The 22,665-nt window shown below is 39.4% G+C and overlaps 1 protein-coding gene across 38 annotated transcripts in view; it reads left to right on the top strand.

The window, feature by feature from the left end:
* Positions 1-22,665, top strand: part of NEK1 (NIMA related kinase 1) — a 212,279-nt gene that overhangs the window by 145,041 nt on the left and 44,573 nt on the right. For 30 of the 38 annotated variants that reach the window (XM_054683926.2, XM_054683923.2, XM_054683925.2 and 27 more), the window contains one exon: positions 22,237-22,413. The exons of the other annotated variants lie outside the window; for them this stretch is intronic. In XM_054683926.2, the coding sequence (XP_054539901.1) occupies positions 22,237-22,413 (177 nt within the window). The remainder of the gene's footprint in view (positions 1-22,236; positions 22,414-22,665) is intronic. 38 annotated transcript variants of the gene reach the window in all.

The following is a 22,665-nucleotide window of genomic DNA, read 5'->3' as shown; positions in this document are numbered from 1 at the left end:
CCACGTGTTATGAGAGGAACCTGGTGGGAGATGCCTGAATTATGGGGGCAGGTCTTTCCCATGCTATTCTCGTAATAGTGAATGGATCTCACGAGATCTGATGGTTTTTAAAAAATGAGAGTTTCTCTGTACAAGCTTTTTTTTTTTTAACCTGCCACCATCCATGTAAGATGTGACTTGCTCCTCCTTGCCTTCTGCCATGATCGTGACGCCTCCCCAGCCATGTGGAACTGTGAGTTCAGTTGTACCGCTTTCTTTTATGAATTTCCCAGCCTCAGGCATGTCCTTATCAGCAGCATGAAAACGGACTAATACACGTAGCAAAATTGAGTGAAAAGTACAGAGTTCCTGTATATGCCCTTCCCCCATACACACACAGCCTCCCCCACCATCAATAGCCCACACCAGAGAGGTACGTTTGTTTTAATCAATAGACCAATGTTGACACATCATTATCACCAAAGTGTATAGTTTACATTAAAATTTACTCTTGGTGCTTTAATTGCCCTGGGTTTTGACAAATGTATAATGCTATGTAACCACTATTATTACACAAGAATTTGCTGCCCCAAGAATCCCCTGTGCTCTGCTTATATTATCCCTCCCTTTCTTCCAAACCCTGGCAACCACTGATTATTTTACTATCTCCGTAGTTTTGTCTTTTCCAGAATGTCATGTAATTGGACTCATACAGTATGTACTCTTTTCAGATTGGATGGTTTCACTTAGTAATATACACTTAAGGTTCCTCTGTAATCTTTTTGTGTCTCAATAGCTCATTACTTTTTAGCGCAGAATATTACATTGTATGGATGTGCCACAGTTTATTTATTCACTTTCAAGATGTACTGAAAGACATCGTGATTGCTTCCAAGTGATAGCAATTATGAATAAAGATGATATAAACATCTATGAGCAGGTTTTTGTGTGGACTGAAGTTTTCAATTCATTTGGGTGAATACAGAGGAATACAGTTGCTGGATTGTCTAGTAAGATTATGTTTAGTTTTGTAAGAAACCACCAGTCTCCCAAAGTGTCTGTACCATTTTGCAGTGTATGAATGAGAGTTCTTTTTACTCCATGTCCTCTCCAGCATTTGGTGTTGTCAGTGTTTTGGATTTTGGTTATTTTAGTTGCTGTGTAGTGGTATCTTGTTGTTGTTTTTATTTGCAATCTCCTAATAACATATGATGTTGAACCTCTTTTCATATGATTCTTACTATATGCTGCTTTGCCACCTGTATACCTTAGTGAGTTGCCTGTTGAGATCTTTCACCCATTTTTAAATTGGGTACTTTATTTTCTTATTGTTGAGTTTAAGAATTCTTAGTATATTTTGGTTAATGGTCCTTTATCAAATATGTCTTTTGCAAATACGGATTGAGTATCTCATCTGAAATGCTTGGGATCAGAAGTGTTTTGGATTGGGTTTTTTTCAGATTTTGGACTGTTTGCATTATACCAGTTGAGTATCTCTAATCCGTAAATCCAAAATCTGAAATGCTCCAATGAACATTCCTTTGGGCATTATAACAATGTTCCAAAAGGTTCATATTTTGGAGCATTTTGGATTAGAGATAGTCAACCTGTATTTTCTCCTAGTCTGTGGCTTTTCTTCATGTTCTCTTGACATTGTCTTTTTTTTTTTTTTTTGAGATGGGGTCTCACTCTGTTGCCCAGGCTGGAGTGCAGTGTTGCAACATGGCTCACTGCAGCCTCAACCTCCCTGGGCCCAGGTGATCCTTCCACCTTAACTTCCTGAATAGCTAGGATGACAGGTATGCACCACCATGCCTGGCTAATTTTTGTATTTTTAGTAGAGAGAGGGTTTGCCCATGTGATCCTCCCACCTCAAAGCCCCAAGTAGCTGGGACCACCAGTGTGCATCATTGTGCCTGGCTAATTTTTGTATTTTTTGTAGAGATGGTGTTTCTCCGTGTTGCTTAGGCTGGTCTCAAACTTCTGAGGTCAAGTGAACCATCCGCTTCAGCCTCCCAAAGTGCTGGGATTACTGGTGTGAGCCACTGCACCCGGCCTAGTTTTGCATTTTATATTTAGTTATGTGATTTATTTGGAGTAAATATTTTTGAAGAGTTATAAGGTCTGTGTCTAGATACATTTTTTTCATAAGTAGATTTACAGTGTTTTTTTAGCACCACTTACTGTAAATACTATTCCTTCTTCGATGAATTATCTTTGCTCCTTTGCCAAAGATCAGTTGACTATATCTGTATGGGGCCATTTCTGAACTCTGTATCCATTCCATTCAACTTTTTTCCTGTTCTTTTGCCAGTACCCCAGTATCCTGATTACTGTGGCTTTATAGTATTTCTTGAAGTCACATAGTGTCAGTCCCCCAACTTTGTTCTCCTTCAATTATGTATTGGCTATTCTGGGTCTTTTGTATATCCATATAAACTTTAGAGTTATTATGTCTGTATCCACAAAAGAGCTTGCTGGGTTGGCTGGGATTATGTTAAATCCAAAGATCAAGTTGGAAAAAAACTGACATCTTAATGATATTGAAGCTTCCTGTCCATAAGTTTGAGATATCTCTTTATTGTTCTTTAATTTTTTCATCAGTTTTGTAGTCTTCATCATAGTATATCTTTTTAATATGTAGCTTCCGGTCTTTTTTTCCCCTGTCAGTTTTAGGAGTCTTTTTTTATCCTCTCAATTTTAGGACAGTACTCTTGAATTATTGCCTGCCTTCTTCCCTCCCCTCCCCTCCCCTCCTCTCCTTTCTCCTCCTCTCCCCTCCCTCTCCCTCCTTCTCCCCTCCCCCCTTCTTTCTCTCCTTCCTTACTTCCTTCCTTCTCTCCCCCTGCCCCGCACTTTCTCTCTTTCTCCCTTTCTCCTTTTCTCCTTTTCTCCCTTTCTTTCTTTTTTCTAACAGCAATGGAGTCTTGTTATGTTCCCCAGGCTGGTCTTGAACTCATGGCCTCAAGTGATCCGCCTGCCTCAGCCTCCAAAGGGCTGGGATTATAGGCATGTGCCACCATACTGGGCATCTAGTATTCTGTTTTTTTTTCTCCAGTCTTTGGGAATTTCCACTTTGTATATTTTGGGTCGTCTTTGCCTTTCCTCTCAGTCAGTTGCTCTTTTTTCTTAATGTTTTATTAACTATTGTGGGTACATAGTAGGTGTATATATTTATTGGGTACATGAGGTATTTTGATACAGATATGCAATGCATAGTAATCACATGAGGGTAAATGGGTCACATAAAGCATTTATCCTTTCTTTGTATTACAAACAGTCCAATTCTACTATTTTAGTTATTTTTAAATGCACAATATATTATTCTTGACTTAACTCTAGTCACCTAGTTGTGCTATCAAATACTGGATCATATACATTCTGTCTAACTGTATTTTTGTACTCATTAACCATCCCCCACCACCCACCACCACCACCCTTCCCAGCCTCTAGTAACTACCATTCTGCTCTCTTTATCACCATGAGTTCAGTTATTTTAATTGTTAACTCCCACAAATAAGTGAGAACATGTGAGATTTGTCTTTCTGTGCCTGTCTTATATCACTTAATATAATGACCTCCAGTTCCATACATGAAACTGACAGGATCTCATTCTTTTTTTGTGGCTGAATAGTACTCCATTGTGTATATGTCCCACATTTTCTTTATCCATTCAACTGTTTATAGACATTTAGGTTGCTTCTAAATCTTCGCTGTTGTAAATAGTGCTGCAATAAACATGGAACTGCAGATATCTGTTTGATATACTGATTTCCTTTCTTTTGGATATATACCCAGCAGTGGGATTGCTGGATCATATGGTAGCTATATTATTAGTTTCTGGAGGAACCTCCAAACAGTTATATATGTCTAGAAATTTATCCATTTCTTCTAAGTTTTCCAATCTATTGAAATACAGCTGCTCATAGTAGCTTCTAAAGATCCTTTTAATTTCTGCAGTATCAGTTGTATTATAATTCCTCCTTTTTTATCTCTGATTTTGTTTGCTTGGGTCTTCTCTCTTTTTCTTAGTCTGGATAAAGGTTTGTTGATTTTGTTCATCTTTTCAAAAAGCCAACTTTTGATTTCATTTATCTTTTGTATTCTTTGTTTCTATTTTATTTATTTATGCACTCATCTTTATTATTTCTTTTCTTCTACTACTTCTGGGCTTACTTTGCTCTTGCTTTTGTAGTTCTTTAAGATGGATCATTAGATTGTCTACTTGAAGTTTTTCCTCTTTTTTGATTTAGGGACCGATAGCTATAAACTTCCGTCTTAGTACTGCTTTTGCTGTATCCCAGAGGTATTGGTATATTGTGTTTCCATTATCATTTGTTTCAAAATTTTTTTCAATTTCCTTCTTAATTTCTTCATTGACCCACTGTTTATTCAGAAGCATATTGTTTAATTTCCATGTGTTTGTATAGTTTCCAAAAATTCCTCTTGTTATTGATGTCTAGTTTTCTTCCATTGTGGTCAGAGAAGAAACTTGGTATAATTTCAGGTTTTTTGAATGTTTTAAGACTTGTTTTGTGATCTAACATATGTTCTATCCTTGAGAATGATTCATGTACTGAGGAGAAGAAGCCGTATTCTGCAGCTGTTAGATGAAATGTTCTGTAGCTATCGATTAGGTCCATTTGGTCTACAATACAGATGAAGTCTGATGTTTCTTTTCTTTTTTTTATTTTTCTTTTGCTGCTACTTGCAGAGCTGTGATGACCCCTAGGCAGTGCTACTAGAGTCAACTAAGTCTGATGTTTCTATGTCGATTTTCTGCCTGGATGATCTGTTCAATGCTGAGAGAATAGTGTTAAAGTCTCCAGGTATTATTGTATTGGGGGCTATCTCTCACTTTGACTCTAATAATATTTCCTGTACATGTATGGGTACTCCAGTATTGGATGCATATATATTTATAACTGTTATATCCTCTTGCTGAATTGACCATTTTATAATTATATAATGACCTTATTTGTATCTTTTTATAGTTCTTGTCTTGAAATCTATTTTGTCTCATGTAAGCATAGTTACTTCTGCCCTTTTTTGGTTTCTATTGGCATAGAATATCTTTATTCATCCCTTTATTTTTGGTCTGTGTGTGTCTTTATAGGTGAAGTCTGTTTCTTGTAGGCAACTGTTCATTGAGTCTTCTTTTTTTTTTTTTTTTGATTATGCTTCAAGTTCTAGGGTACATGTGCACAACGTGCAGGTTTGATACATAGGTATACATGTGCCATGTTGGTTTGCTGCACCCATCAACTCATCATTTACATTAGGTATTTCTTGTAATGCTATCCCTCTGCCAGGCCCCAACCCCCCAACATGCCCCAGTGTGTGATGTTCCCTGCCCTGTGTCAAAGTAATCTCATTGTTCAGTTCCCACCTATGAGTGAGAACATGCGGTGTTTGGTTTTCTGTCCTTGTGATAGTTTGCTGAGAATGATGGTTTCCAGCTTCATCCATGTCCCTGCAAAGGACATGAACTCATCCTTTCTTATGGCTGTGTAGTATTCCATGGTGTATATGTGCCACATTTTCTTAATCCAGTCTATCATTGATGGAATTTGGGTTGGTTCCAAGTCTTTGCTATTGTGAATAGTGCCACCATAAACATACATGTGCATGTGTCTTAAAGGAGCATGATTTATAATCCTTTGGGTGTATACCCAGTAATGGGATTTCTGGGTCAAATGGTAATTATAGTTCTAGAGCCTTGAGGAATTGCCACACTGTCTTCCACAATGGTTGAACCAATTTACACTCCCACCAACAGTGTAAAAGCGTTCCTATTTCTCCACATCCTCTCCAGCACCTGTTGTTTCCTCACTTTTTAATGATTGCCATTCTAACTGGTGTGAAATGGTATCTCATTGTGGCTTTGATTTGCATTTCTCTAATGACCAGTGATGATGAGCATTTTTTCATATGTTTGTTGGCCACATAAATGTCTTCTTTTGAGAAGTTTCTGTTCATATCCTTTTCCCCACCTTTTGATGGGGTTGTTTTTTTCTTGTAACTTTGCTTAAGTTCTTTGTAGATTCTGGATATTAGCCCTTTGTCAGATGGGTAGATTGCAGAAGTTTTCTCCCATTCTGTAGGTTGACTGTTGACTATGATGGTGGTTTCTTTTGCCATGCAGAAGCTCTTTAGTTTAATTAGATCCCATTTGTCTATTTTGGCTTTTGTTGCCATTGCTTTTGGTGTTTTAGTCATGAAGTCCTTGCCCATGCCTATGTCCTGAATGGTATTGCCTAGGGTTTTCTTCTAGGGTTTCTATGGTTTTAGGTCTAACATTTAAGTCTTTAATCCATCTTGAATTAATTTTTGTATAAGGTGTAAGGAAGGGATCCAGTTTTAGCTTTCTATATATGGCTAGCCAGTTTTCCCAGCACCATTTATTAAATAGGGAATCCTTTCCCCATTTCTCGTTTTTGTCAGGTTTGTTAAAGATCAGATGGTTGTAGATGTGTGGCATTATTTCTGAAGCCTCTGTTCTGTTCTATTGGTCTATGTATCTGTTTTGGTACCAGTACCATGCTGTTTTGGTTACTGTAGCCTTTTAGTACCGAGACCATCTCGGTCAGGGAGACCCTAACCCAGCCGCACTAGAGGAATTAAAGACACACACAGGAATATAGAGGTGTGAAGTGGGAAATCAGGGGTCTCACAGCTTTCAGAGCTGAGAGCCCCGAACAGAGATTTACCTACGTATTTATTAACAGTAAGCCAGTCATTAGCATTGTTTCTTTAGATATTAAATTAACTAAAAATATCCCTTATGGGAAATGAAGGAATGGGCCAAATTAAAGGAATAGGTTGGGCTAGTTAACTGCAGCAGGAGCATGTCCTTAAGGCACAGATCGCTCATGCTATTGTTTGTGGCTTAAGAATGCCTTTGAACAGTTTTCTGCCCTGGGCGGGCCAGGTGTTCCTTGCCCTCATTCCAGTAAACCCACAACCTTCCAGCATGGGCGTTATGGCCATCATGAACATGTCACAGTGCTGCAGAGATTTTGTTTATAGCCAGTTTTGGGGCCAGTTTATGGCCAGATTTTGGGGGGCTTGTACCCAACATTGTAGTATAGTTTGAAGTCAGGTAGCATGATGCCTCCAGGTTTGTTCTTTTGGCTTAGGATTGTCTTGGCAATGTGGGCTCTTTTTTGGTTCCATATGAACTTTAAAGTAGTTTTTTCCAATTCTGTGGTAGCTTGATGGGAATGGCATTGAATCTATAAATTACTTTGGGCAGTGTGTCCATTTTCACGATATTGATTCTTCCTATCCATGAGCATGGAATATTCTTCCATTTGTTTGTGTCCTCTTTTATTTCATTGAGCAGTGGTTTGTAGTTCTTCTTGAAGATGTCCTTCACATCCCTTGTAAGTTGAATTCCTAGGTATTTTATTCTCTTTGTAGCTATTGTGAATGGGAGTTCACTCATGATTTGGCTCTATGTGTGTCTGTTAATGGTGTATAGGAATGCTTGTGATTTTTGCACATTGATTTTGTATCCTGAGACTTTGCTGAAGTTGCTTATCAGCTTAAGGAAATTTGGGGCTGAGACAATAGGGTTTTAAATATACAATCATGTCATCTGCAAACAGGGACAATTTGACTTCCTCTTTTCCTAACTGAATACTTTTTATTTCTTTCTCTTGCCTCATTGCCCTGGCCAGAACTTCCAACACTATGTTGAATAGGAGTGGTGAGAGAGGGCATCCTTGTCTTGTGCCAGTTTTCAAAGGGAATGCTTCCAGTTTTTGCCCATTCAGTATGATACTGGCTGTGGGTTTGTCATAAATAGTTCTTATTATTTTGAGATATGTTCCGTCAATACCTAGTGTATTGAGAGTTTTTAGCATGAAGGGCTGTTGAATTTTGTTGAAGGCCTTCTCTGCATCTATTGAGATAATCATGTGGTTTTTGTTGTTGGTTCTGTTTATGTGATGGATTACGTTTATTGATTTGTGTACGTTGAACCAGCCTTGCATCCCAGGAATGAAGCCAACTTGATCATGGTGGATAAGCTTTTTGATGTGCTGCTGGATTCAGTTTGCCAGTATTTTACTGAGGATTTTCGCATCGACGTTCATCAGGGATATTGGTCTAAAATTATCTGGTTGTGTCTCTGCCAGTCTTTGGTATCAGGATGATGTTGGCCTCATAAAATGAGTTAGGGAGGATTCCCTCTTTTTCTATTGATTGGAATAGTTTCAGAAGGAATGGTACCAGCTCCTCTTTGTACCTCTGGTAGAATTCAGCTGTGAATCCGTCTGGTCCTGGACTTCTTTTGGTTGGTAAGCTATAATTATTGCCTCAATTTCAGAGCCTGTTATTGGTCTATTCAGGGATTCAACTTCTTCCTGGTTTAGTCTTGGGAGAGTATATGGTTAAAGTCTCCAGGTAGTAATTATGTAAGTATGTGTCCAGGAATGTATGCATTTCTTCTGTATTTTCTAGTTTATCTGCATAGAGGTGTTTATAGTATTCTCTGATGGTAGTTTGTATTTCTGTGGGATTGGTGGTGATATCCCCTTTATCATTTTTTATGGCATCTATTTGATTCTTCTGTCTTTTCTTCTTTATTAGTCTTGCTAGTGGTCTATCAATTTTGTTGATCTTTTCAAAAAACCATCTCCTGGATTCATTGATTTTTTGAAGGGTTTTTGTGTCTATCTCCTTCAGTTCTGCTCTGATCTTAGTTATTTCTCACCTTCTGCTAGCTTTTGAATGTGTTTGCTCTTGCTTCTCTAGTTCTTTTAATTGTGATGTTAGGGTGTCAATTTTAGATCTTTCCTGCTTTCTCTTGTGGGCATTTAGTGCTATAAATTTCCCTCTACACACTGCTTTAAATGTGTCCCAGGGATTCTGGTATGTTGTGTCTTTGTTCTCATTGGTTTCAAAGAACATCTTTATTTCTGCCTTCATTTTTTTATTTACCCAGTAGTCATTCAGGAGCAAGTTGTTCAGTTTCTATGTAGTTGTGCGGTTTTGAGTGAGTTTCTTAATCCTGAGTTCTAATTTGATTGCACTGTGGTCTGAGAGACAGTTTGTTGTGATTTCTGTTCTTTTACATTTGCTGAGGAGTGCTTTACTTCCAATTATGTGGTCAATTTTAGAATAAGGGCTATGTGGTGCTGAGAAGAATGTATATTCTGTTGATTTGGGGTGGAGAGTTCTGTAGATGTCTATTAGGTCTGCTTATTGCAGAGCTGAGTTCAGGTCCTGGATATCCTTGTTAACCTTTTTTCTCGTTGATCTGTCTAATATTGACAGTTGGGTGTTAAAGTCTCCCATTATTATTGTGTGGGAGTCTAAGTCTCTTTGTAGGTATCTAAGAACTTGCTTTATGAATCTGGGTCCTCCTGTATTGCGTGCATATATATTTAAGATAGTTAGCTCTTCCTTGTTGCATTGATCCCTTTACCATTATGTAATCGCCTTCTTTGTCTCTTTTGATCTTTGTTGCTTTAAAGTCTGTTTTATCCGAGACTAGGATTGCAACCCCTGCTTTTTTTTGCTTTCCATTTGCTTGGTAGGTCTTCCTCCATTCCTTTATTTTGAGCCTATGTGCATCTTTGCACATGAGATGGGTCTCCTAAATACAGCACACCAATTTGCCAGTCTGTGTCTTTTAATTGGGGCATTTAGCCCATTTATATTTAAGGTTATTATTGTTATGTGTGAATTTGATCCTGTCATTATGATGTTCACTGTTTATTTTGCCCATTAATTGATGCAGTTTCTTCATAGCATCAATGGTCTTTATAATTTGGCCTGTTTTTGCAGTGGCTGGTACCAGTTTTTCCTTTCCATGTTTAGTGCTTCCTTCAGGAGCTCTTGTAATCCCTCAGCATTTTCTTGTCTGTAAAGGATTTTATTTCTCCTTCACTTATGAAACTTAGTTTGGCTGGATATGAAATTCTGGGTTGAAAATTCTTTCCTTGAAGAATGTTGAATAATGGCCCCCACTGTCTTCTGGCTCGTAGGATTTCTGCCGAGAGATCTGCTGTTAGTCTGACGGGCTTCCCTTTGTGGGTAACTCGACCTTTCTCTCTGGCTGCCCTTAATACTTTTTCCTTCATTTCAACGTTGGTGAATCTGACAATTATGTGTCTTGGGGTTGCTCTTCTAGAGAAGTATCTTTGTGGTGTTCTCTGTATTTCCTGAATTTGAATGTTGGCCTGCCTTGCTAGGTTGGGGAAGTTCTCCTGGATAATATCCTGGAGAGTGTTTTCCAACTTGGTTCCATTCTCCCCGTCACTTTCAGGTACACCAATCAGACGTAGATTTGGTCTTTTCACGTAGTGTCATATTTCTTGGAGGCTTTGTTCATTTCTTTTTACTCTTTTTTCTCTAAACTTCTCTTCTCGCTTTATTTCATTCATTTGATCTTCAATCACTGATACCCTTTCTTCCACTTGATTGAATCAGCTATTTAAGCTCATGCATGTGTCACGAAGTTCTCATGCCATGGTTTTCAGCTCCATCAGGTCATTGAAGTTCTTCGCTACACTGTTTATTATAGTTAGCCATTCTTCTAATCTTTCTTCAAGGTTTTTAGCTTCCTTGCTATGAGTTCAAACATCCTCCTTCAGCTAGGAGAAGTTTGTTATTACCGACCTTCTGAAGCCTACTTCTGTCAACTTGTCAAAGTCATTCTCCGTCCAGCTTTGTTCTGTTGCTGGCAAGGAGCTGTGATTCTTTGGAGGAGAGGAGGTGCTCTGGTTTTTAGAATATTCAGCTTTTCTGCTTTGGTTTCTCCCCATCTTTGTGGTTTTATCTACCTTTAGTCTTTGATGTTGGTGACCTCCAGGTGGGGTTTTGGTGTAGGTGACCTTTTTGTTGATGTTGATGCTCTTCCTTACTGTTAGTTTTCCTTCTAATAGTCAGGTCCCTCAGCTGCAGATCTGTTAGAGTTTGCTGGAGTTCCACTCCAGACCCTGTTTGCCTGGGTACCACCAGTGGAGGCTGCAGAACAGCAAATATTGCAGAACAGCAAATATTGCTGCCTGATCCTTCCTCTGGAAGCTTTGTCCCAGAGTGGCAGCCACCTATATGAGGTGTCAGTCAGCCCCTACTGGGAGATGTCTCCCAGTTAGGCTGCATGGGGGTCAGGGACCCAGTTGAGGAGGCAGTCTATCTTTTCTCAGAGCTCAAGCACCATGCTGGGAGAACCACTGCTCTCTTCAGAGCTGTTAGACAGGGTCGTTTAAGTCTGCAGAAGTTGTCTGCTGCCTTTTGTTCAGCTATGCCCTGCCCACAGAGGTGGAGACTACTGAGGTGGTAGGCCTTGTTGAGCTGCAGTGGGCTCCGCCCATTTCGAACTTCTGGGCAGCTTTGTTTACCTACTCAAGCCTCAGCAATGGCGGATGCCCCTCCCCGAGTCAGGCTGCTGCCTGGCAGATCCATCTCAGACTGCTGGGCTAGCAGTGAGCAAGGCTCTGTGGGCGTGGGACCTGCCGAGCCAGGCACAGGAGAGAATCACCTAGTCTACCGGTTGCTAAGACCTTGGGAAAAGCACAGTATTTGGGTGGGGAGTGTCCTGTTTTTCCAGGTAGTCTGTCACGGCTTCCCTTGGCTAGGAAAGGGAAATCCCCCGACTCATTGCGCTTCCCAGGTGAGGTGATGCCCCACCCTGCTTCGGCTCACCCTCCATGGGCTGCACCCACTGTTCAACCAGTCCCATTGAGATGAACCAGGTACCTCAGTTGGAAATGCAGAAATCACCCGTCTTCTCCATCAAGCACGCTGGAAGCTGTAGACTGGAGCTGTTCCTATTCCGCCATCTTGGAACTCCTGTTGAGTCTTCTTTTTTAATCTATTCAGCCACTCTCTGTCTTTTGATTGGAGAGTTTATTCCATTTACATTCAATGGGATTATTACAAGTAAAGACTTAATTCTGCCATTTTGTTATTTGTTTTCTGGTTGTTTTGTGGACTTCTCTTCCTTCCTTCCTTCATATCTTCATTTTAGGGAAGGTGATTTCTTTAGTGGTATGTTTTAATTTCTTGCTTTTTATTTTTTTGTGTATCTGTTGTATGATTTTTTATTTTTGAGGGTACTATGAGGTATAAATACTATCTTATAACCCACTATTTTAAACTGATGACAACAGTGATTGCAAAAACAGATACCAAACAAGCAAATAAAAAACTAATAAAGACTCTAACTTTGTCCCTCACTTTTCAACTTTTTGTTTCTATTTGTATCTTACTGTATTGTCTCTCAAAAAGTTGTAATTTTTTTTTTCTTGAGACAGGGACTCACTCTGTCACCCAGGCTGGAGGGCAGTGGCACAATCTCAGCTTACTGCAACTTCCACCTCCTGGCTCAGGTGATCTCACATCAGCCTCCCAAGCAGCTGGGACTACAAGCATGTCCCACTGCTTGTAGCCACCACACATGGCTAAATTTTTTTGTTTTTTTTTTTTTGTAGAGAAAGGGTTTTGCCTGTTGCCCAGGCTGGTTTCATGTTGCATGTTGCCCAGGCTGGTTTCAAATTCCTGGGTTCCAGCAATCCTCCCACCTCAGCCTTCCAAAGTTCTAGGATTACAGGCATAAGCCATCACACCTCACATAATGTTTATGTATTTTATTTCATTTTATTTTTTGAGACAGAGTCTCACTCCGTTGCCCGGGCTGGAGTGTAGTGGCACGATCTCAGCTCACTGCAGCCTCCACCTCCCGGGTTCAAGTGATTCTCCTGCCTCAGCCTCCCGACTAGTCTGGATCACAGGTGTGTGCCACCACACCTGGCTAATTTTTTTGTATTTTTAATAGAGATGGGATTTTAGCATGTTGGCCAGGCTGGTCTCAAACTCCTTACCTCAAGTGATCCACCCGCCTTCACCTCCCAAAATGCTGGGATTACAGGCGTGAATAATTTGTATTTTCAATCAGTTCATCTTTTAGTCTTTCTACTCAAGATATGAGTAGCTTACACACCACAATTACAGTGTTCTAATATTCTGTGTTTTTCTGTATACTTACTATTACTGGTGAATTTTACACCTTCAGATGATTTCTTATTACTCATTATTGTCCTATTCTTTCATATTAAAGAACTCCTTTTAGCATTTCTTATGGGACAGGTCTTGTGTTGATGAAATCCCTCAGCTTTTGTTTGTCTGGTAGTCTTTATTTCTTCATTATGTTTGAAGGATATTTTCTCTGGATATACCATTTTAGGATAAAAGTTTTTTCCTTCAGTACTTTAAATATGTCCTGTCACTCTCTCCTGGCCAGTAAGATTTTTGCTGAAAAGTCTGCTGCCAGACACAAAAGTCTGCTGCTGCTTTTCTCCTTTGTTTGTCTTTGACCTTTTGGAGTTTGATTAGTAAATGTCTTGAGGTAGTCTTCCTTGGATTACATCTGCTTGGTGTTCTATAACCTTCTTGTAGTTGAATATTGGTATCTTTTTCTGGGTTCAGGAAGTTCTCTGACATTATCCCTTTGAATAAACTTTGTACCCCGGTCTCTCTCTCTACTTCCTCGTTACAACGAATCACTCTTAGATTTGCCCTTCTGAGTCTGTTTTTTAGATCTTGTAGGTATTCCTCATTCTTTTTCCTTTGTTTTTTGTCTCCTCTGACTATGTATTTTCAATTGTTTTTTGTCTCCTCTCACTATGTATTTTCAAGCAGCCTGTCTTCAAGCTCGCTAATTCTTTCTTCTTTTGATGTGTTCTGCTATTAAAGGACTCTTATGCATTCATCAGTATGCCAGTTGCATTTCTCAGCTCCAGAATTTCTGCTTGATTCTTTTTAATTATTTCAATCTTTTTGTTAAATGTATCTGGTAAGATTCTGAATTTTTTCTCTGTTATTTTGAATTTCATTGAGTTTCCTCAAAACAGCTATTTTGAATTTTCTGTCTGAAAGGTCATATATCTCTGTCTTTCTGGGATTGGTCTCTGGTACCTTATTTAGTTATTTGGTGAGGTCATATTTTCCTGGGTGGTCTTGATGTTATGGATGTTCATCGGTGTCTGGGTGTTGAAGAATTTGATATTTATTGTAGTTATTTTGGGAGGTTGTCTGTGTGCAGGAATTTATCTATTACCTCTAGGTTTTCCAATTTGTTAACATATAGTTGTTCATAATAGTTTCACATGGTACTTTGCATTTCTGTAGTATTTGTTGTAATGGCTCTTTGTTTTTTATTTTCTTTATTTGGGTCTTCACTCTTTTTCTCTTAGTCTCATTAGTGGTTTTTCAATTTTGTTTATCTTTTCAAAACTCCAACTTTTGTTGATTTTTTTAGTGTCTGTTTCATTTTGTTCTGCTTATTATTTCTTCTACTAGTTTTGCTTTTTTTCATTAACTGTAGTCATCCTACTGTACTATTTTAAACACTAGAATTTTATTCTGTTTAACTGTATTTTGTATGCATTAACCAACCACACTTTCCAGCTTCTGATAAGCACCATTCTGCTCTCTACTTCCATGAGATCAATTTTTTTAGCTCCCACCTATAAGTCAGAAACATGCAATGTGTATTTCTCTATATGGATAATGACCTCCAGTTCTATCCATCTTACTGCAAAAAAATAAGATTTCATTCTTTTTATGGCTGAATAATGGTCCATTTTGTGCATGTGTGTGTGTGTGTGTATATATATATATATATATGTATATAGTTGTTTTGTTTTAAGTTTAGTGGGTGCATGTGCATGTTTGTTACATGGGTATATCGCATAATGCTGAGATTTGGGCTTCTGTTGAACCCATCACTCAAATAGTGATGATAGTACCTGATAGTTTTGTTTTTTTTTTTTTTTTTTTTTTTTGCGTTCTCCCCACTCCCTCCTTCCTTCCTTTCGGAGTCCTCATTATCTTATTATTTTCACCTTTGTGTCCATGTGTACCAATTATTTAGGTTCCACTTATAAGTGAGAACATGTAATACTTGATTTTCTGTTTCTGAGTTAGTTCACTTAGGATAATGGCCTCCAGCTCCATCCATGTTGCTGCTTTTACTAATTTTGGATTTGACCTTTTTTTGCTTTTCTAGTTCCTTGAAATACATCATTACATTATTTATTTGAAATCTGTCTCTTTTTTTTATAAACAGGGTCTCACTCTGTCACCAGTGTTGGAGTACAGTAGTGCAGTTGTAGCTTGCTATAACCTTAAACTCCTGGGCTCAAGCAATCCTCTCACCTTAGCCTCCTGAGGAACTGGGACTACAGGCAGCCACCATGACCAGCTGTTTTTTGTTTTTGTTTTTGTTTCAGTAGTGACAGGGTCTCACTTTGTTGCCCAGGCCGATCTCTAACTCCTGGCCTCAAGGATTCTCCTACGTCAGCCTCCCAAAATATTGAAATTACAGCCATGAGCTTCTGGCCCTTTTGTGATATGGGTGTTTATTGCTATAAACTCTCAGCACTGCTTTTGCTGTTTCCCATAGATTTTGGTTTGTTGTGTTTCTGTCCCCATTTGTTTCATGAAATCCATTTATTTCCTTCTTAATTTCTTCGTTGACTCAATGTTTGCTCAGGAGCATGTTGCTTAAATTCCATGTATATGTACAGTTTCCAAAGTTCCTCTCGTGATTGATTTCTAGTTTTCTTCAGTTGTGGTCTGAGAAGGTACTTGATATGAAGTAGTTACGTTTTAATTTGTTGAGATTTGTTTTGTAGCCTACCATGTGGCCTGTCCTGGAGAATGTTCCATGTGCTGATGAGAAGAATGTATATTCTGCTGCTGTTGGATGTGTTCTATAGATGTCTGTTATGTCCATTTGGTCTAAAGTGCAGTTTAAATCAAATGTTTCTTTGTTAATTTTCAGTCTAGATTATCTGTCCAGTGCTGTCCGTGGGGTGTTGAAGTCCACAACTCTTATTATATTGGAGTCTATCTCTCCCTGTAGTTGCTTTATATATCTAGGGGTTCTGCTGTTGAGTGCACATCTATTTATAATTGTTAGATCTGCTCATTTAATTTTTCCCTTCATCATTATGTAATGACCTTCTTTGTCTTTTTTTACAGCTTTTGGGTTAAAATATGTCTTATCTGATATAAGTGTATGCCTTCTCCCACTCTTTTTTTGTTTCCATTTGCATGGAATATCTTTTTCTGTTTCTTCATTTTCAGTCTATGTATGTAATGAGTTTATTGTAGGCAGCATGTAGTTTGGTCATTTTTTTTAAACCATTCAGCCAACCTGTATCTTCTAAATGATTAATTTATTTCATTTATATTAGAGGTTATTATTGATAGGTGAGGACTTAACTCTGGTCATTTTGTTAATTGGTTTTTGGATGTTTTGTATATTTGTTGTTCTTTTCTTTCTCTTTTATTGTTTCATTGCAGTTTGGTTATTTTCTATAACATTTGACTCCTTTTTCTCTTTTGTTTGTGAATGTGCTCTGTCAGGTTTTATACTTTAATGTGCTTGCATGGTGGTAGATACTGACCTTTTATTTCCACATGTAGTGCTCTCTTAAGCATTTCTTATAGGATCAGTCTGCTGTTGAATTCTCCCAGTTTTTGCTTCTTTGGGAAAGACTTTATTTCTCCTTCATTTTTGAAGGATAGCTTTGGTGGGTATAGTATTCTTGGCTGACAGTTTGTTGTTGGTTTGTTTTTGGTTTTGTTTTTGTTTTCTCAGCACTTTGAATATATCATCCCGTTTTCTCCTATCTTATAAGTTTTCTGCTGAGAAAGCCATTGTTAGTCTGTTGGGGGTGCTCTTATATGTAATTTGATGCTCTTTTCTTTCTGTTTTTAGAATTCTCTTTGACTTTTAACTGTCTGATTGTAATGTGCCTTGGGAAGATCTTTTTGGGTTGAATATTTTTGTGTCTTTAAGTTTCCTGTATCTGAATGTCTATATCTCTTACAAGGCTTGGGAAATTTTCAGCTGTTATTTAGAAATTTTCTATGTCGTTGCCCATCTCTTTTTTTTCTGAAACACCCAAAATTTGAATATTTGGGCACTTTACAGTTTCTCTTATGTCACATAGACTTCCATTATTCTTTTTTTTTCTTTTATCCTTTTCTTTATTTTCTGAGTGGATTATTTCGAAAGAACTGTTTTCATTCAGAAACTTTTTTTTCTGTTTAGTCTATTGTTGAAGCTCTCAGTTGTAATTTTATTTAATTCATTGAATTTTGTGGTGGGTGGGGGGGTTTGGGGTTTTCTTTGTTAGTTAATTTGTTTGTTTTTGAGACAGGGCTCTGTCACCCAGGCTGGAGTGCAGTGGCAGTGCCGTGATCACAGCTCACTGCAGCCTTGACCTCCTGGGTTCAAGGGATCCTCCCATCTCAGCCTCCCAAGTAGATGGGACTACAGGCTTTTGACACCATGCTTGGCTAATTTTGTTTATTTTGTGTAGAGACAGAGTTTTGCCATGTTGCCCAGGCTGGTCTCAAATTATGAGATAGATAGATAGATAGATAGATAGATAGATAGATAGATAGATAGATAGATAGATAGATAAAATATTTTTACTTGGTTAGAGACAGGCTGTCTGCCATCCAGGCTAGAGTACATTGGTGCAATCATAGCTCACTGCAGCCTCAAATCCTGGACTCAGGAGATCCTTCCACCTTATCTTCCAGACTAGCTATGGCTATAGGCACATGCCACCACACCTGACTTACTTTTTAAAGAATTTCCTGTAGAGACAGTATCTCACTGTGTTGCCCAGGCTGGTCTCCAACTCCTGGCTGCAAGCGATCCTTCTGCCTTCCTTTTCTAAAGCACTAGGATTACATTTGTGAGTCATAGCATCTGGCCCTGTTTGGTTATCTTTAATGATATCTATGTTGAATTTCTCATTCAGACCATGAATTGTTTTTCTGATTTCTTTGTATTATTTATCTGTGTTCTCCTATACCTCACTTAGCTTTAATTTTACTTTGAATTGTTTTAGGCATTTTGTAGATTTATTTTTGTTGGAATCTTGTTGGAAAATTACCGTGTTCTTTTGGAGGTATCATGTTTCCTTACTTTTCATGTTTCTTGTGTCCTTATATTGATATCTGTGCATCTATTGTAATAATCACTTCTTCCGATTTTACGGATTGACTTTCGTAGGCAAAGACTTTTTCCCGTATATGTATCCATAGTGTTGGTTGAGTAGGGTGTTTTGGCTTTGATTCTGGGTGGGCAGAGTAGTGCGGTCTTCATATGATTTCTTCGGCTGTAATCAGTGTCAGTGGTATCTGTGAATTCCTGTGTGTCTTAGGTTATGATTGTTCGTGGAGACTCTGGTAAGGATTTACTGTGGACAGGGAGCCAGTTGAGCCAGTCCTCAGGCCCCAGTCTTGGCAGCATGCTGAGAATGCAGGTACTTGGTCCCCCAGATGGTGTTCAGGCACTGGTGATAGTGGGTCCAGGTAATCCTTGGGCCTCCACATGGCTTACTTGGGTGCCAGCAGTAGCAATGGTGGGCCAGGTGGGCAAGGCTAGTCCCTGGGTCCATCATCAGCACTCATGGGCACCAGCAGTGGTGGTGGTGAACTGAGAGGGCTAGTCTCCAGGCCTTTAGTGCAGGTGGATGGTGGCAGTGGCTGCAGGTTGGGTCTCAGGGCCCTCGGGAAGGTATGTTTGGGTATCTGTGGTGGCAGACAGAGGTGGGTAGATCTCCAGACCTCTGGACAATACACATAGCACTATTGGGGGCATCGCCAGGTAGAGCAGGCCTATACTTGGGCCCCTGTGTGGTGCATGTGCAGGCAGTTTATGTTGGGCAGGACTGGTTGATCTCTAGACCCTAGATGATGTGTGTGGGTGCTGGCAGGCAGGGCAGGCCCTTTCCAAAGCCCCTGGAAAGCTTATACAGGCACTAGCAGCAATAGGCATGGCAAATTGATCCCTGTGCCCCTGGATGATGCTCACAGGCCTTTGCCAAGGCAGGAGCAGGGCAGGGTGGGTCTGTCTTCAAGCCCTGTGATGGTGCTGTCAGGCACAGGTTGTGCTTAGCACAGTAGGTCTACCCCCAGAACCCCAGACTGCACACTCAGAAATCAGTGGTGGTGGTGGTAGGCAGGAGGGCCTGTCCTCGGGCCCCCTGACTGTGTGTGCAGGCACCTGCATCAGCAGGCATGGTGGGTTGATCTCCAGTCCTGGATGACATGCTTGCTAGTGCCAGCTCTGATGCATGGGGCAGATCAATCTCCCAGCTACCAGGTAGCATTCTCAGGTGGTGGCATCAGTGAGTGGGCCAGGCCTGACCTCAGGCTCTAGGATGGCACCCAAGCATGCCTATCTCCTTGCTCCTGAAGGTGCACACAAGTGCACATTCACCCAGGTGCTAGGGGAGGCAGGGTTGCTGTCAGTACCAGCAACTCCAGGAAGGCAGCTCCCAGGCTCTGGGGAGCACATGCTTCAGCTCCCTTTTTCCCAGGGGCAGCCTTCCTAATGTGCTGCACCACCCATTTCCTGTGGTGTAGGACTGTATGTGGGCTAGAGGACTAGGGACCTGGCTGCACAGTTGAGTCCAGCTCATGTCACAAGGTTGCAAATCTGTAGGTGGACATGGAGTAGATGTCAGTAGGGCTCCAGGGGTGTGGAGATTCAGGGCCTGTTGAGTCCTGGGGCAGGTTGTTATCTGGTAGGGATTGGGTTCTCAAAGTGGCACCATGTTGCAGCTGCTTGGGTCTCAGGATGCTGTGTGAGATCCAGCACAAACTTCCTCTCTAGAATAATGCATCACTTTGACTCCAGGCAGCTTCCTCTACTAGTCTCAGGGCGCTTGAGGGCTGAGGAGCCATGGCTAGGCTTGCAGGAGTCCATGGTGAGAACATGGAGCACTGGGGATCTCTCTTACCGTTTTCCTGCATTCAGGCAGGTCAATCTGTGGTGTTTCTCCTGGCTTCTAGCCAGTCCTAGCCAGGCCAACTGTTTTGCTTCCCTCTCCTTCCATGCCTCAGAGGTTCCCCATCCCTTTGCGGCTGAATTCCTGTGTTCTCTTTTAGATGCTCTATTCAATGTGTTATTATCTACTTGCTGTTTTGGTACTTCTTTGTGGAACAGACAAGTGCCAGGTGTCTGTGGTCAGCCATGCTGAAGCTCTCTCCAAACCCATTTTCCAAATCAATTAATATAATAGTATAATTTCTCTTTTATTATATTAATGTTGCAAATTGCATTGATTGATTTTTAAATATCAAACAGCCTGAAAGGTAATATCCCTTTAAAAAATTTTTTTACCATTTTTGTGTGGTATATATTTCATTGGTTTTATTTTTCCTTTTCTGATTGTGAGTGAATTTCATTATGTTGCATTCTATTGACTATTTTGATTTGCTGCTTTGAAAATTGCCTGTTTATATTCTCTGCCCTTTTTTATATTTCATTGCTTTTTGCTATGTTTTAAGAATTTTTATCTAGTATAGCTATCCAGCCGGGTGTGGTAGCTCATGCCTGTAATCCCAGCACTTTGGGAGGCTGAGGCAGGTCATTTCAGGTCAGGAGTTTGAGGCCAGCCTAGCCAACATGGCGAAACGCTGTCTCTACTAAAAATATAAAAAATTAGCCAGGCATAGTGCCGTGCGCCTGTAATCCCAGCTACTAGGGAGGCTGAGGCAAGAGAATTGCTTGAACCCGGGAGGTGGAGGTTGCAGTGAGCTGAGATCACGCCACTGCGCTGGGTGACAGAGCAAAACTCAGGTCTCTAACAAAAAAAAAAAAAAAAAAAAAGATATCCTAACCTCCTCCTCTTCCTTCCCCTATTTCTTTCTATATATAGATAGAAAATTTTATATCTGGACGCTGTACTGATTATTTTTACTAAATCTATTAAGCTTTCTTCCTTGAGATCTTAGATGTTCCAAATGTGCAGATTTATCATCAGTGACAAGAAATAGATTTTTCTCCTATATTTTGATTATTTCGTATTCTTCTGTTAGAACCCACTAAAGCAGTCTTTAATAATAATAATAATGCGATATGGTATCCTGATTTCTGGTGTTAGTAGACATGATTTTATTGCAGAATGGTAGGGCTGAAGGAGGAAAAACACAGATGTGATCTCTGCTACAGTCAGTTTGTTTTGGCAAGCAGTTTGTTGAAGTACAGTGCAGGGAAATGATTCTGAAACATTTGCAACACTATAGTTTTGTTCTCTGTTGACTAGAAAGAAGTAAAGAGTAAAACAACTTATAAATACTTGATGAACAACTTTTTTGCTCTGGAAATTAACTGAGCTAAGGACAGTTCCTGCTAACCCAGTGTTATAAAAGGACTGCAGCCAACACAAAGGGCCTACTTGGCTTTAGAAACAATGAATTTAAATTGAGACCAATGAGCAAGGATTTCTGTTTTTCTTCAACCATTTTAACCCTGTGTATGCAGATATAGTAGGCAGAGAATTGAATTTATGCAAAATTGGGGTTTTGCCACTTGAATACAATAAGTTGAGGATGCACAAGAGAATGACTATATTATGGAATTTCTGTGAATTTTAATGGAGATGACAGAAAATGTAGCAGAATCAGTGCATTGTAGGTACTTTCAGGGTAAAATTTTTTTAGAGTTGGAGTTGTAGAGGCGGAGAAGTGGAAAATGAGTGTTAGAGATTAGAGGGTGGAATACTTAACACTGGAAATTTAAAGAGGCTATAATTAATGACAAGTTCTCTAAGATATGACCATTGGAGTGCTGGAGATAGGATGAAGACTGAGGTAGAGTGAAGTGCAACAAACCAAGAGGCCTACCTATTGGAAGGATTATTGATACAAATATAGAAATCACCTAAATTAGTTATGACAGAGTTAGTGTTGGGGAGCTTGTAACCTGGAAAGTAAAATCTTCAACGGATTAATAGGAGTGAGAGGGTGGTAAATAACTGCATTAAGCTATTCTGAGGTAGTTTTTTTTTCTTTTTATTCTTTTTTGAACCTGTCTCAGGATGTTCTGAGGTAAACCTCCTCTCTCCTGACACCAATTAAAAGTGTGGAGAATTTCAGAGCAATTAGAAGTAACTAGGAGTTACTTCATATAAACAGAATCAACTAGTTAATAATTTAAAAAATAGTATTCTAATACACATATTAATTTTACCAAAAGCAGAAAGAAGGTAAACCATTTTGACCCCCATAGAAATTATTATGTACAATTGAAATGAAATTTGACTTTCATATACTGTAGTCACTTATTAACTTCTAATATGTAACAGAGCTTAACTAGTAATTGCCTGTTGCAGTAATGCAGCTTTTTGAACTTTGCCCCCAATGCCATTACAGATAAAATTCGTCATTTTGAGAACTAGCATGATTTTTTATTTTTTGTTTTCACAGAGATTTTTCCCGAAGGGGAAAAGTACAAACCCTTAATTACTGGAGAAAAAAAAGTACAATGTATTTCACATGAAATAAACCCATCAGCTATTGTTGATTCTCCTGTTGAGACAAAAAGTCCCGAGTTCAGTGAGGCATCTCCACAGATGTCATTGAAACTGGAAGGAAATTTAGAAGGTATGTTCTAATGAGTCAAAATGAGCTATATTTGATTTAGTAAAAACTTAAATTTCACAAGCTTTATAAACAGATTATCAAAATTTGTATATGTTTGGGTAATTATCTCAAATTAGGTTCAGTATTTTTATATTTTTAGCTATTGGTCTTTTTTTTATGACTGCCTAACAAGTCACCCCAAAACTTAGTGTTGAAACACCAACCGTTTCATATCATGATTTTATGTGCCAGGAATTGAGTCAAGACTTGTCT

This window comes from Pan troglodytes, chromosome 3 (assembly GCF_028858775.2).
Source record: "Pan troglodytes isolate AG18354 chromosome 3, NHGRI_mPanTro3-v2.0_pri, whole genome shotgun sequence".
In the NCBI taxonomy this organism is placed as follows: Eukaryota; Metazoa; Chordata; class Mammalia; order Primates; family Hominidae; genus Pan; species Pan troglodytes.
The sequence above is the reverse complement of the archived record's forward strand: the minus strand, read 5'-3'. Positions and strand labels throughout refer to the sequence as shown.